Source organism: Pristiophorus japonicus, chromosome 3 (genome assembly GCF_044704955.1).
Source record: "Pristiophorus japonicus isolate sPriJap1 chromosome 3, sPriJap1.hap1, whole genome shotgun sequence".
In the NCBI taxonomy this organism is placed as follows: Eukaryota; Metazoa; Chordata; class Chondrichthyes; family Pristiophoridae; genus Pristiophorus; species Pristiophorus japonicus.
In genome coordinates this window covers 95,368,431-95,384,893 of record NC_091979.1, presented here as the reverse complement: position 1 = coordinate 95,384,893, position 16,463 = coordinate 95,368,431, and the positions used below count along the sequence as shown (strand labels likewise).

At 40.3% G+C, this 16,463-nt stretch overlaps 1 protein-coding gene across 11 annotated transcripts in view; it reads right to left on the bottom strand.

Moving 5' to 3' along the window:
• Nucleotides 1-16,463, bottom strand: part of LOC139259802 (bromodomain adjacent to zinc finger domain protein 2B-like) — a 441,395-nt gene that overhangs the window by 100,709 nt on the left and 324,223 nt on the right. For all 11 annotated transcript variants that reach the window (XM_070875573.1, XM_070875574.1, XM_070875583.1 and 8 more), the window contains 3 exons: nt 13,679-13,744; nt 7,187-7,327; nt 984-1,238 (listed from right to left, as the gene is read on the bottom strand). In XM_070875573.1, coding sequence (XP_070731674.1) covers nt 984-1,238; nt 7,187-7,327; nt 13,679-13,744 — 462 coding nt within the window. The remainder of the gene's footprint in view (nt 1-983; nt 1,239-7,186; nt 7,328-13,678; nt 13,745-16,463) is intronic.

The following is a 16,463-nucleotide window of genomic DNA, read 5'->3' as shown; positions in this document are numbered from 1 at the left end:
CAAATTAGGCGTCCAGAACGAGGTGGGGGGGGGGGGGGGGAAGTGAAGTCATTAAATTCTATAATAAATCCTTATTTATACTTCTACAAATATTATACAAATAAATCCAACCTGAATAAACATTTATAAGCAAAGAAAAGATTAAATAAACCATCTTCCTACCTGTGTGAAAGTGCTTCAGCCAGGGAGAATTGAGGCAGCCGTTCGTTCCCGCTGGGGGGGGGGGGGGGGAGAAAGGAGGCAGCCATTCGTTCCCACGGGGGGGGGGAAGCCGTTCGTTCCCGCGCGGGGCGGGGGGGAGGAGACAGTGAGAAGGCTGCAAGAAGCCTCAGTGCTGATGGCAATGTGCTTTTATTAAAAAATGTTCAAAAATTAAACAGCTACAAAAATGGCCGAGTGCCAATGTTTCCTTCACACTGCGCGTGCGCGAATGCTCCAACGCGCACGCGCAGCGTTGCCGGCAGGAAAAAAACTAATTTAAATGGTACCCGCCCCCTCCCACTTACAAAATCGGCGCGAGTGTAGGCTCCGCCCTCCTGGGCGTCGCGCCAAACAGACAAGGAGCTGCAAAGCGCTCCAGAATCGCGCGTTTTTTTTCCGCCGCCGTTTTAGGCGTGAAAAACGGGCGCCCAGCTCGGAGGGGCGCCCGTTTTTTATTGTGTGGAAACTTGGGCCCAATGAGTGCAACTGTTTAAAGTTAATTTTGATCTAGCTGCTCAATTTCTGAGAATTAATTGGTCATTAATTTGAGCATTCAAGAGTGCAAAATCTTTTCAGGCTTTGTTGTTAAAACTATCTAATGTTCATCTTTGTATGTGAACTGGTTCATTGCATGATGACATGAGCTGAATTAATTAATAAGCTAGTCCATTGATAACAATGATAAAACAATAATAAAACATAATACATAATATAAAGAAACTTTTGAAGACTGTCATTTTAAAAGTATAATCAATTAAAAATAAATAAAGTGGATGTCATACCTTGTATCCTGGCGGTAGTCCTGGATCATGGACAGCAGCAGCCAATAGTCTCACTAACAAATCCTGGATTTCTCCCATGCTGTCACCCACATTAAGCAGTCCTTCTTGAAGTACATTCAAAGTTGGGACATCAATACTTAAATCAAAGCCAAGAACCTTACCAAAGTTGTGGAGGAACTGTACTACCATAAGGCAGTCAGCAAAGGCACCCCCAGGCAGTACTAGGCCAGGAATGGGGAAAAACTCTGGTAGAGCCTAACAGCAGACAAGAGAAAATAATTAGTGTACAGAAATATTTCCTTGAGGAATAATTAGCCATATGATGGTTTACTTTATAATTTATTAGACCAGAATTTTGGCATTCTCCAAGCAATATTAGCTTACACGTGCCAATTTGACAAAGTCTTCTTCTAAATATTTAAGATTTTGTCTCCAAATGATTTCCTGTTAAACGATGTATTTAGAAATATTGGAGCCAACAAGGTTATTGAAAGTTAACTTGAATTGTGTCTGCTTCAATTTTAAAAAAACACAAAAGGGGTCTCTCAACATCACAAAACAAACTGATAAAGAATTATGATAATTTGGACATTTTTTTTTCTCCTCCGCAGTCATTTCTATAGTATATTACTTTTATTTCTGTTGCTTCTCTGAAGGAGAATTGGTGTCTCTTCACACAAAAGTTTTGGTTAGTATAATTAGAATTAGAATTAATCTCCCATTTGTGACTGATGCCTCCATTGATTCACCATCCCAGCAATTAGTCACTTGTTTTCCTGACTCTTTTTCAAACAGAAAATGTCCTGCCCATCTCATTCAAATGGAACAGTCATATAATCTTACAGCACAGTAGGAGGCCATTCGGACCATCGTGCTCTTTGAAAGAGCAGTCGTGCTTAGTCTCACCTTCCGCCCCCCCCCCCCACCCACACCCCACCCTCACCCGCTTTTGTCTGTAACCCTGCAAGTTCCTCATCCTCAAGTATCTGTCCAACTCCCTTTAACAATTATTTATAGAATCAGCTTTCACCACTTTTCAGGTACAGCATTCCAGATCCCAATGACTCTGAATGAAAAAAATTAATCTTCTAGATCCTTTTCCGATGATTTTGAATCAATGACCTCTAATTATTGTCATAGTTGCCAAAGGGAATAATTTTTTTCTATCTACTCTATCAAAACCTCTCATCTTGAAAAGCTCTTTTAGGTCACCTCTTAACCTTCTCTGTTCAAAGGAGAACAGTCCTAACTTTTCCAACCTCTCCTCATACTGAAGTCCCTCATCCCTGGTAACATCCTCTGTACCATTTCTAAGGCCCTTACATCTTTCCTGAAGTGCGGGGCCCAGAATTGTCCACAATACTCCAGCTGTGGTCTAACCAGTGATTTATAAAGTTACAGCATGACCTCTTTGCTTTTATATTCCATTCCTCTATTTGTAAACCCAAGTAACCCATATGCTTTTTTAACCAGTTTATCAACTTGCCCTGCCTCCTTTAAGAATGTGTATATGGACTCCAAGGTCTCTCTGCTCATCTACACTTTTCAAAATCATACCATTCATAGTATACGGTCTTTCCATATTAGTCCTTAAAAAGTACATCATTTCACACTTCTCCACATTAAAAACCATTTGCCATGCTTCTGCTCATTTCATCATACTGTCTATGCCATCTTGAAGTCTAACTATCCTCATCGTGATCTACTACTTTGTCAAGTTTCATACGATTAGATGAATTAGGTGAAATTGAAGAAAATGTATGCAAAGGTAAATGCTTGAAACCATAAAATCTGTGACTTCCCATAGCATACAAAAGAAGGTTTCCAGGAAAGAATGTAGAAAAAGAAAAGAGCGAAACAAACAAGCATTCCCTATTTTTGCTCTCAGGACAGAAACCCAATAATGAGAATCTGTGTCACAGATGTATAGTGCATTGACCAATTATTCATAAGCCCTGATCCTGAAAAAGACACTTCACAACCTTAAATGTTGAAGGTACTGAGAATGGCAAGTCTGATTTGATAAAACAATCATCAATCTAAATAATGGAAATGTTATTAAAGTGAATCTGCAACTTTGCTGATTGGTCCATGCTAACTACTAAACACCATAGAATAGATCCCAACTAATCTACTATTACCTCTACTTGCTTTGTCCAGCATTTTACTAACATTTATGGCATCCCATTGAATCCCAATTTGATCCATTTCCATCTCAAGTCACCCAAAACTTATCTATTATTTCTACTGAAACCCAAGTTTCACTTCTGATGGTTCTTCTCCCTCTTACACTTCCTACTCCAATTTCCAACCCAAGGGTGGTGCTCAAGTTTATGTTCCTTGTGATTAGCTGCTACATGTCTTATTTCCCTTGATTTTGATCTTCTCTGACTAAAAATATCCCTCCCATATTTGACTAAATACATCTGCTGTCTCTATCTTTCTCCTTATCTTGATTACTCAACTTAAAAAAAAATCAACCAAAATTGAATTTAACATAAGAATATAAGAAATACGAACAGAAGTGGGCCATACGGCCCCTCGAACCTGCTCCGCCATTCAATAAGGTCATGGCTGATCTGATCATGGACTCAGCTCCACTTCCCTGCCCGCTCCCCAAAACCCCTTATCGATTAAAAAACCGTCTATTTACCAGACTGATTCCAGGGATGGCTGGACTGACATATGAGGAGAGACTGGATCAACTGGGCCTTGATTCACTGGAGTTTAGAAGGATGAGAGGAATCTCATAGAAACATATAAAATTCTGACTGGACTGGACAGGTTAGATGCAGGAAGAATGTTTCCGATGTTGGGGAAGTCCAGAACCAGGGGACACAGTCTTAGGATAAGGGGCAGGCCGTTTAGGACTGAGATGAGGAGAAACTTCTTCACTCAGAGAATTGTTAACCTGTGGAATTCCCTGCCGCAGAGAGTTGTTGATGCCAGTTCATTGGATATATTCAAGAGGGAGTTAGATATGGCCCTTGCGGCTAAAGGGATCAAGGGGTATGGAGAGAAAGCAGGAAAGGGGTACTGAAGGAATGATCAGCCATGATCTTATTGAATGGTGGTGCAGGCTCAAAGGGCCGGATGGCCTAATCCTGCACCTATTTTCTATGTTTCTATTTCTGTCTTAAATTTATTCAATGTCCCAGCTTCCACAGCTCTCTGAGGCAGCAAATTCCACAGATTCACAACCCTCAGAGAAGAAATTTCTCCTCCTTTCTGTTTTAAATGAGCGGCCCCTTATTCCAAGATCATGCCCTCTAGTTCAAATCTCCCCCATCAATAGAAACATTCTCTCTGCATCCACCCTGTCAAACCCCCTCATAATCTTATACGTCTCGATAAGATCACCTCTCATTCTTCTGAATTCCAATGAGTAGAGGCCCAACCTACTCAACCTTTCCTCATAAATCAACCCCCTCGTCCCCAGAATCAACCTCGTGAACCTTCTCTGAACTGCCTCCAAAGCAAGTATATCCTTTTGTAAATATGGAAACCAAAACTGCACGCAGTATTCCAGGTGTGGCCTCACCAATACCTTATATAGTTGTAGTTAAACTTCCCTGCTTTTATATTCCATCCCCTTTGCAATAAAGGCCATTATACCATTGGCCTTCCTGAACCTGCATACTATCCTTTTGTGTTTCATGCACAAGTACCCCCAATTCCCGCTGTACAGCGGCACTTTGCAATCTTTTGCCATTTAAATAATAACTTGCTCTTTGATTTTTTCTGCCAAAGTGCATAGCCTTACACTTTCCAACATTATACTCCATCTGCCAAATTTCTGCCCACTCACTTAGCCTGTCTATGTCCCTTTGCAGATTTTTTGTGTCCTCCTCACTCATCGCTTTTCCTCCCATCTTTGTATCGTCAGCAAACTTGGCAACGTTACATTCAGTCCCTTCTTCCAAGTCGTTAATATAGATTGTAAATAGTTGGAGTCCCAGCACTGATCCCTGCAGCACTCCACTAGTTACTGGTTGCCAACAAGAGAATGAACCATTTATCCCGACTCTCTGTTCTGTTAGTTAGCCAATCCTCTATCCCTGCTAATATATTACCCCCAACCCCATGAACTTTTATCTTCTGCAGTAACTTTTTATTTGTGGCACCTTGTCAAATGCCTTCTGGAAATCCAAATACACCACATCCACTGGTTCCCCTTTATCCACCCTGTTTGTTACATCCTCAAAGAATTACAGCAAATTTGTCAAACATGACTTCTCCTTCATAAATCCATGCTGACTCTGCCTGACCAAATTTCGCTTTTCCAAATGTCCTGCTACTACTTCTTTAATAATGGACTCCAACATTTTCCCAACCACAGATGTTAGGTCTATAGTTTCCTGCTTTTTGTCTGCCTTCTTTTTTAAATAGGGGCGTTACATTTGCAGTTTCCTTCTCTTTAACTTCTCTAACTTTCTCTCTGCTAAAAACCACTGTTTTTACCAACTTCAATGTTCCTCACTTATCCTCCTCTCCTTATCAGGCCAGTAACAATGCAGATTCCTTTGCTATCCTGAAGATTTTGAACAACTTGTCAATCAACCTACCTGGACAGACTCCAATAAGATGCATCATCGTAATGATTTGTGCATTTGAACTTGCCTCTTTACCGTGCTATGTTTTCAATCATTCTTTTTCCCAGTGCTTCTTTCTTTTTTCTTGAAAATTTGTTCATATTCACCCTAACAACAATGATCCTTCTCCACCAATGCCCTATATTGCCCTTACATTTAAGACATGGAAGCTGCTATTAACTCAAATGATCCATCACCTTGAAAATTCTCACCTAATCCATGATCATCAATACAGTTTTCAACATGATCATTTCACTGATAATCGTGTTACATATTTTGTGCAACTCTGGGATCTAAGCACTTTAGTGAATCATTTCTTATTAACATTGACATTTTGAAATCCTTTGACAGGGTCAGGCACAATGCACTTACTATGTTCTATGTCCTATGTTCATGGCTATCTAGTTTTGCCTTAAATTGTTCCAATTGTACTTTAGTTCACAGCTCATTCTGATTCTTTTTTCCAATGACTATGGGGCTTTTTGCGGTCTGTTCTCACTCCTGCCTTCTTGTTTTTTCATATAATTACCTCCTCCACTCATTTCACAAACCTATCAACTCTTACTCTTGATTCCACTCTACGTTTATTCATTTTCCTTAAACAACACACTTCTTAATACACACAACCTCCATTCCTTTTGCAGTGCAACAGCTGAATGACGACATGTCCATACTCTTGACAGAGCAATGAAAATCTAGTTCTTCCCCCAATTCTTCAAAGACAGTTTCATGTTTCTCACGAGGCAAAACAACAGGTATCGCCTCTTACCCTTGATGTTGCCACCCTTAATTCTTTTTTATCTACTGACAATTGTGCCCTCACTGCCTCTGCTAATCTGAAAGAAAACTGCCACATCTCCATTGTTCAAGCTACTTTCATTATGCTTGGTATCTCCTTTACTCCCAAATATTTATTTCCCCTCAACATCTCTTAACTTTAAAAAAAAAGGCAAAGCCCATCCACGACTTGAATAATACTGATATCTGGGGAGGTACTTTCAAACATCTTTCTCACACACTGGGATAGGATACAAGATAAAACTTGACATCAGATATGTAATGCTGGTCTCATCTCTAACCTCTCTCTTCCACCATTTTCTGTGTCTCCATTTTTATCAATATTTTTATAATAATCATGGTTAGCACTGCTCTGAACTTTCCTCTCTCGTATCTTCATTTTTCCTCTTCCCTATATCCTCATTGTATGCCATATGAGAGTTAACAGTCTTCTATTGTAATTTCATTAATTTCCAGGATCTCAAAACTCTTCTATCATTCCTTCTGCCCACAATCTTTCAACTTTTAAATCCAAAATTGGCATCACGTAATAACTATTTCTTGATTTATATAATCCTCTGGTTTACTCTTTTTTCAAGACTGGTTGTGTCTCGAGACATTTTTGTTCCATGGGCTGCTATGATTATTTGGTCAGAACTCTGGCAAACACTAACAATTCATTAGAAGGGATATATTCATTTCAAACACTGTCTGTATATATACACACAAATACACAGTTAAGTAGAAGGCTGACTAAAGAGGAATCATATTCTGGACAATGAATAACATTTTTGGGAATTGAAAGAAGTTAGATCATTCTTGTAATGCGATTACCTTATGATCTGACAAACACATATCTTCATTGGGTTTCTTTAACTCCTTTGCCATTTGCAGCTCCAATTTCTTCTGTTCTAATTTTCGTTCTTTATTTAAACGTTTCTCAACCTTTTTCTCCTGCTTTAGTCGTTCCTTTTCCTTTGAGTAGTAAAAGATTATAACTTACTTTATTTCTTGTTAACATGTATCTGGTTCCAAAAATCCATTCAGCTACAATGGTCATTCATAATTAGAAAGTTAGCAGAGCTACATACTTTATAATTATGAATTAACCATTTGAAAAGTTATATGTACTATCAGATCTCTGTGGCATTGCTCATGGGTCTAGAACAGATTGTGATATTTATCTGCGAACCTGGCCTGTGTCTTTAAGGCTACTGCTTTGTGAAATCAGTGTAACCGTAGCTACTTAAGATGTTCAGATCAATCAGAGGGCATTTGCAACGGCTTGTACATTTAGGGTTGATGTCATTGGCTTTTATTTTCCATTTTTTAAAGATTGTTCTCCATCCACAAACAAAAAAAAACACACAGACACACAAATACATGGATTTCCTGTCAAGAGCTGCTGCTGCATACTGCTTAACAAAAAATGATCACATTATCAGTTGGTAATAATCACCTGTAATCCCATTATTAAAATTCACACCATCTCTCACTCATTCATTCTCTCCCTTCCTCTACAAAATCCTTCATTCTGCAAAAGTTTTTACACTGAATAAAAAGTTGACATAAAAAAACTGCAAAAGGGACCTAATTATGGAGCACACAGCTAGCAGCTACACATCTGGATTCACACTCAAACAGCACAAAATGAGAAATGATGATGATGAAAAATAAAGCTTGATATTTGTTGGTCTCACCTGTCGTGTGTGTGCAGCTGTCAGCTGCATGGTTTGTGCAGGTGCGATTGTGCTCTAATTTTATTGGCCCGCTATATTTTGTTACTTCATTCACTGTTTCATATTTGTGCGCATAATTCAAACTTATTCTTTAACTATGCACTCAATTTTTATCTTTAGCTTTTTTAAAGCTCAGATACAGAGCATAGGGTTAGACAAGATATACCAGTTCAAGTGAAAACATGACATTCAGTGTCACGGGGAGGGGTTGTTCTTGGGATGCGGCAAAACTAGTGAGAATATGGAGTTCAGGAGTATTGATGGGAGGAAGAGCCCTGGGGCTTTGTGGCATTGAAAGGATGGGTACTGTGGTTTAGCAAAGGGCAAGGATCCTACAGTCTGGTAGCACTGGGGCTAGCAGTACTGAGGGAAGGTGTCATGACGTTTGCCTGCGCTGGCAGAAGGTAGATCAAGAATCAGTCCCCAACTCGCTTCCCCGGTCTGTAGTCCTGCCCCTAACAAATTCCTGAACCTGTTCCGTTTTTCAAGTTAGTTCAGGGCAATCTTATGTACTTTATATTGTATTTGCCAAGTTAACTGATCTTAGCCAGGACAGCAGTTAGAGCCGAACAGTTTGCCTCAGCACCCCTCGGGTAGGGGGAAAAACCTTAGCCAAGGTTCCCAATCTTAATTGCTTTTAGTGATCCCTGATGCTTTGCACAATCAAATTGTCTACTGACAAAAACTGTATAGCCCCTCCCTTTCCAATCCTTCACATATTGGTAGCCCCATCTGCTGGTTGTTTCTCCCCTTCCCTAAAACAAAGTTCAATAGATTGTTTGATTTCACAGTTCCGTGGTCATTTTCTCCATTCCCTACCCAACTTCTCCACTTCATCCTAGGCTCCCTGTCCCATGTCATTGTCCCATTTCCCAGACTGCCCATGAGCAATGTCACAGGAGACTTATTAGTGTAAAACAAAATCAGTATGGTTGAAGCAGTCTTTTCTGTTTTGGGGAAGTTCCCAATTTTCAAAGAAGATCCCTATAATAATTGTAGTGACTGGATTTTTATGAAATTCAATCAAAAGCATGTATGGAAAGTTTCCATGGAAGCCCATGGAGTTAAGGGGAAGGTGGCAGTATGGATACAAAATTGGCTCACTGACAGGAAGCAAAAGGTAGTGGTGGATGGATGTTTTTCAGAGGAGGAGGTGGTTTGCAGTGGTATTCCCCAAGGGTCAGTTTTGGGTCCATTACTCTTTTCAATTTTTATAAACTACCTAGACTCTGGTATAGGGAGCAGCATAATAAAGTTTGTGGATGATACGAAATTTGGCAATGCAGTAGCTAGTGATGAGGATTGAGGTAGATTTCCGGATGACATGGACAGGATGTTGAAATGGTTTATAAATAGAGGAATAGAATATAAAAGCAAAGAGATCATGCTAGAACTTTATAAATCTCTGGTTAGGCCTCAAGCTGGAGCATTGTGGACAATTCCGGGCACCACACTTCAAGAAAGATCATAGAATCATAGATGTAACAGCCTTAGAAAGGGTACAGAGGAGGTGTACCACGGATGAGGAACCTCAGTTATAAGGAGAGGGTGGAAAAGGCCTTGGAATAGAGAAGGTTAAGAGGTGACCTAATAGAGCTTTTCAAGATGACGAGAGGTTTTGATAAGAGTAGATAGAAAAAATTATTCCCTCTGGCGAATGTGTCAATAGAGGTCATAGATTCAAAATTATTGGAAAAAGATCTAGAGGGGAGATGAGGAGAAATCTGTTTACTCGGAGAGTTGTCGGGATCTGAAATGCTCTATTTGAAAAGGTGGTGGAAGTTGATTCCATAAATAATTTTTTAAAGGGAGTTGCACAGGTACTTGAGAATGAGGAACTTACAGGGTTACGGACAAAAAGTAGGGTTGTGGGACTAAGCAAGACTGCTCTTTCAAAGAGTCAGGATAGGCACAACGGGCCAAATGGCCACCTTCCGTGCTGTAAGTTTCCATGATTCTATAGATTACAAAGAATATAGAGAACAGAAACAAGCCATTCAGCCCAATTAGTCTGTGCTGGTGTTTATACTCCATTTAATCTACTTCATCTCAGCCTTTCAGCATATCTTTCTATTCCCTTTTCTCTCACATACGCGTCTGGTTTCCTTTTGAAAGCATCTATGCTATTTGCCTCAACCACTTTCTGTGGTAGTGAGTTCCACATTCTAACCACTCTCTAAATAAGAAATGTCTCCTTATGTCCCCATTGGATTTATTGCAAACTATCATATATTTATGACCCCTAGTTTTGGATTCTCTCCACATCTACCCTGTCCAATCCACTCAATTTTAAAGACCTCTATCAGGTCACCTCTAAGTATTCTCTTTTCTAAAGAAAAAGAGCTCCAACTGGTTCAATCTTTCCTGATAGCTGTAATCTCTCAGATCTAGTACCATCCTTATAAATATTTTTGTACTTTTTCCAGAGCTTCTATGTCATTTTTATAGCATGGGGACCAGAACTGTGCATAGTACTCCAAGAGCGGTCTGACCAGGGTCCTATATAAGTTTTAAAACTACTTCTGAATTGTATGGCCCTAGAAATAAAACCCAGTGCTTTGTTAGCACTTTTAAGTGCTTTGCTGACCTGTGATGCTACGTTTAATGATTTGTTCACCTGTATCCCTAGATCCCTTTGCTCTTGTACCTCATTCAGTTTCTTATTTTAAAGGCGTAGATGATCATAGAATCAGAAATTTACAACATAAAAGGATGCCTTTCGGCCAATCGTGTCTGTGCTGGCTGAAAAAGAGCTATCCAGCCTTATCGCACTTTCCAACTCTTGGTCCGTAGCCCTGTATTTACAGCACTTCAAGTGCATATCGAAGTACTTTTCAAATGTGATGAGGTTTTCTGCCTCTACCACCCTTACAGGCAGAGTTCTAGACCCCCACCACCTTCTGGGTAAAAAAAGGTTTTGCTCAACCCCCTTCTAATCCATCTACCAATTACTTTAATTTTATTCACCCTGGTTATTGACCTATCTGCTAGGGGAAATAGGTCCTTCCTATCCACTCTATCTAGGCTCCTCATAATTTTATACACCTCAATTAAGTTTCCCCTCAGCGATCTCTGTTCCAAAGAAAACCCCAGCCTATCCAATCTTTCCTCATAGCTAAAATGCTCCAATCCTGGCAATATCCTTGTAAATTTTCTCCTCTCTAGTGCATTCACATCTTTCCTGTTATGTGGTGACTAGAACTGTACGCAGTACTCTAGTAATGTTTCTGTTTCTCCTACAAAAATGTATCACTTCACATTTATGTATGTTAAAGTTCATTTGCTACTTAACTGCCCAGTCTGCAAGTTTTCTAATGTCGTCTTGTATTATTTTGCATTCTTCCTCCATGTTTGATACCCTAGTTTGGTATCATCTGCAACTTTTGATAGAGTTACTTCTTCTTAATTTACCATAATAATTTAAACTGATGAGTAACAGTGGTCCCAGCATTGATCCTTGTGCAATACTACTTTCTACCTCCCTCCAATCTGAATAACTACCCTTTACTAACCCTACTCTCTCCTTTCTATTTTTTTTTTGCCAATTTGCTATCCATTCAGCTATTTGACCCCTGACTCCACATGTCTGAACATTTATCATGAGCCTACTGTGTGGTAACTTATCAAAGGCCTTTTTAAAATCCAAGGCCAATTTTGATCAAAGCCTCTGCCCGCCCAAGTGCCGTCCAAGGTGCTGCCGAGGTACCGGACGGTACTTTGGGCAGGATATTCATGGCCGAGGTCCCTCGAAGGTCGGCGGGTGGCAAATGGACGATGTACGCCGCCAATCCGGGTGGCAGCGGGTGAGAGGTCTCATTCTCAGCGGCAGAGGCGCTTGCCGCCCAAGTGCCACCGAGGATGGAATCGGGCACACGGAGGGTTGAACAGCTGAAAAAAAAAACTAGCGGAAGACCATCAGGGGACCCCCATCCAGGTAAGTCTCTGTGGGAAAAAATATATAAAATGTTGACTAACCTTTTTTCAGGTTCTTCATACTCACCGTCGGGACAGACCAGCTTCCTCACAGCGGTCAACCCCCATTCTGGCGCCGACTCCCGCCTGCATCAATACGGGAGCTCGGCGGGCGGGAGGTCAGTTGCACCACTCGGCCGTCCGCTGACATCAGCGGGCAGTTCCCGGCGGCTCTCCCCTCCCGCCCAGTCCAGGCCACCTCAAAAGTGCCACTGGGTGGATCTGCAAGAGCAATGTCGGCGGCAGCGGGCGGTGAGTTGATAAATTTCGGCCCCCTAGTATATTACCGTTGTCTACTCTTTCCGTTACCTCTTCAAAGAATTCTATCGGATTAGTTAAGCACGAGTTAGTCTTTTGGAATCCATGCTGACTATTTTTAATTATATTGTGTGTTTCTAGATGAGGCTTATAATATGAAGGGAATAGATTCTGTCCGAGTAGATGGTTTGTTCCAACTAAATAGGTCAGGGAGGCAGGGGTCACAATTTTTAGTTGTACAAGGCCAGATCTAGGCTAGATATCAGGAGGTGGACTTTCCCAGAGAATAGGAACAGACTGCTGACGTGTGCAGTAAATTCCTTCAAACGAGAGCTGGACCTGTTTCTGGCTGGGCTGAAGAACACCTCATTCAGAATTATCAGGTTGATAATCCAGAGTGATATCCTGGACAAGTTGCAATCGCCTAAGAGGGTCAGAGAGGAATTTCCCAGAGATCATACCCTACCCCTACTAAATGTGCCTGGGTCCTTATCTGTTTTTTTGCCTCTCACATGGTTTTGGGTGGGGTGCGAAGTCTATATATTGTGTTGCAGAAGGCATCGCAATTGTATAGGACAGGCTGGGTGAACCAGAGGGTCTTTTCCTGTCCATCATTATTCGTATCTTCGTTAGGGAAGCAATTTAATGTTATCTTGCATGCATTAACATTTGCAATTATTTTAGAATAGTGATTCTGTTTGGGTCTCACCTTAACTAACGCATCTCAACCGTAGTTAAACACAACTTAAATATGTTACATAAGAACACAAGAAATAGGAACAGGAGTAGGCCGTACGGTCCCTCGAGCCTGCTCCGCCATTCAATAAGATCATGGCTGATCTGATCATGGACTCCGCTCCACTTCCCCGCCCGCTCCCCATAACCCCTTATCGTTCAAGAAACTGTCTATTTCTGTCTTAAATTTATTCAATGTCCCAGCTTCCACAGCTCTCTGAGGAAGCAAATTCCAAGATTTACAAACCTCAGAGAAGAAATTTCTCCTCATCTCAGTTTTAAATGGGCAGCCCCTTATTCTAAGATCGTGCCCTCTTGTTCTAGTCTCCCCCATCAGTGAAAACATCCTCTCTGCATTTACCTTGTCAAGCTCCCTCATAATCTTATACGTTTCGATAAGATCACCTCTCATTCTTCTGAATTCCAATGAGTAGAGGCCCAACCTACTCAACCTTTCCTCATAACCAGGTCTACAATACAATAAGTCAACTATACTATGTATATAAACAGGACAACGAACTACTTCTATCACACTGGGATCCAGAGGAAATGTACTTTAAGCAGTTGTACTCTTTTCAACTAAATATAGTATTAAGATTCTTTAATGCACTGTTTTACTTACTTCAGCCTTTTTCCGGGCTTCCATTGCTTTCATGAGCATCATGTGTTGCCTTCTCCTCTCTTTTTCCTGACAGTGTACAAGACAAATTTCAGGTTTAAGTGGTGAAACTATACATTAATATCAATGTTTAAGTTTAAAAAATTTTAGTTTTACTATATTTAGCATAAGTTAGACAATAGTGAACAGTTTACAATAAAAACGGACAATGGCCAAGTTTGTGTACATTTTAGTTGAGGATTAGGAAGTAACATGGACAATCAAAAGCAAAACAGAAAAAGCAACAGATGTAAAGACAGTGTAAAACAAAAGCGTATGCTTTAAGTTATGTACATAGTTCTTGGAAAAGCAGAGCAAACCAGTGCGATGCTTCTCCATAGCTGTCAGGTATAAAGCGCAATGGTCGGCTTCAACAGGCTAATTACCTTACATCTGCTTCAGACACAAATCATTTAGCAAAAGGCCAATTAGTATAAATATCTGTTGTAATTAGCCAATTTTGTAACATTTATTACCTGCATATCTAAGTTTTAAATGCAAGATTAAAATTAGCCTTCCAGAACATCAACGAGAGGAAAAATATTGAGCTATCCCACGTCAATTTTATTCAAAAAGAATTTACTCACATGTTATGCTCATATTCCAGCAAACAAAATTATTGTGTTGATTAATTTCAAACCAGTATCAAAAATCTAAAATTTGGAAGGGGGGGGGGGGGAAAGAGGGGGCAGGGTCACTGAAAGATTAATTTATCTATTCCATCTCATTTTTGTTTGTTCTTTCGTTCTCTCTCTACTCTTATTCCTTCACTTTACAAAAATTTCACAATCTGTATGATATATTAAGAATCTTAGATCTGTGTGCACTTCCTCTTTGCATTACTGCCTGTTGTCCTCCATGTCCACATTTATAATGGAAACTACCTTTGTAAAGTTATCATGTACACCCTCATGCCTCAGTTTTTCATCCCCCTGTTCCTGTACTGCAGACAAACTCCTGAGCTCCAACCAACTCTACTTCTCTGCTTCCCAAATTGCAGTACGGTTTACTATCTAACTATAAATAATATATCATATAAAAATATATTAAAAATCTTACATTATACCCCTCCAATTATCCTCCATGATCCAATTCTACCCCTCCACTTTACCTAAATACACTTGGTCTTGACATCTCATGTACAATGCCATGGGTGATCAACTAGTAAAACAATTGAACTTGCATTAGTGAATAAAGGAGATATTTATCTGCATTTCTCCCTAAAGCAGAAAGTTACAATGCAAGATTTCTGCACAGAAACTGGTGTTTCTTAGTAATTGTATTTTATGCTTTAGATGTGCTGGTTAGAAGAAGCTGAGAAGACAGAAGAAGTGTCAGCTGTAGCTCAGTGCGTAACACTCTCGTCTCAGTGTCAGAAACATAGAAAATAGGTGCAGGAGTAGGCCATTTGGCCCTTCGAGCCTGCACCACCATTCAATATGATCATGGCTGATCATGCAACTTCAGTACCCCATTCTGCTTTCTCTCCATACCCCTTGATCCCTTTAGCCGTAAGGGCCACATCTAACTCCCTGTTGAATATATCTAACGAACTGGCCTCAACAACTTTCTGTGGTAGAGAATTCCACAGGTTCACAATTCTCTAAGTGAAGAAGTTTCTCCTCATCTCGGTCCTAAATGGCTTATCCCTTATCCTTAGACTGTGACCCCTGGTTCTGGACTTCCCCAACATCAGGAACATTCTTCCTGCATCTAATCTGTCCAATCCTGCCAGAATTGTATATGTTTCTATGAGATCCCCTCTCATTCTTCTAAATTCCAGTGAATATAAGCCTAGTCGATCCAGTCTTTCTTCATATGTCAGTCCTGCACTTGAGCACAAAAATCTAGGCTGACGCTCCAGTGCAGTGCTGCACTGTTGGAGGTGTCGTCTTTCGGATGAGACGTTAAATCGAGGCCCCGTCTGCGCTCTCATGTGGACATAAAAGATCCCATGACATTATTTTGAAGAAGAGTAGGGGAGTTATCCTCATTGTCCTGGCCAATATTTACACCCCAATCAACATGACAAAAACAGATTATCTGGTCATTATCACATTGCTGTTTGTGGGAGCTTGCTTGTGCAAATTGGCTGCAGCGTTTCCTACATTACAACAGTGACTACACTCCAAAAGTATTGCATTGGCTGTAAAGTGCTTTGAGTCATCTGGTGATCGTGAAAGGGGCTATATAAATCCAAGTATTTCTTTCCTCTATAAATGCACTGATGTAATATCATGAGGTTCCACTCCTATGATACTATGAATAGAAACAGTGGATTGTGGGCAATTTTTATAATTCACAATGATGGATGGATGTCTGCTCCGGAGATATCTCTCACCAGTTGTGTTCGTCAGCTTACAAACAGCTGGATAGAACTCAAAGCAACTGTAATTAAGGTAGAAGTAACTTTGTGAAATTTGGTTTGCTGGAATGGCATTGCACTGGGATGTAAAGAATAAGCTTTAATAGAATGTGGGATACGGAAATTAATTGTGTTCAAAATCAAACATTTAATGGTAGTCTAACCACTTCTGAAGGATTATAACTAGTTTTAGGGCTTATATATTTATCCTTTTGTTGTCTCCTGTAAAGAGGTGAAACTATCTTTTAAGGAGACTGTTGAAAGTGGAAGCTACAGTTGTTGATTCAAAGGTTTTTTTCTTTTGTAGTTACAGCAGATGTATGCAATGCACTGTGCTGTAAAAGCCATGCAGAAGTATGTAGTATGACAGCAGCCAGTGCTACA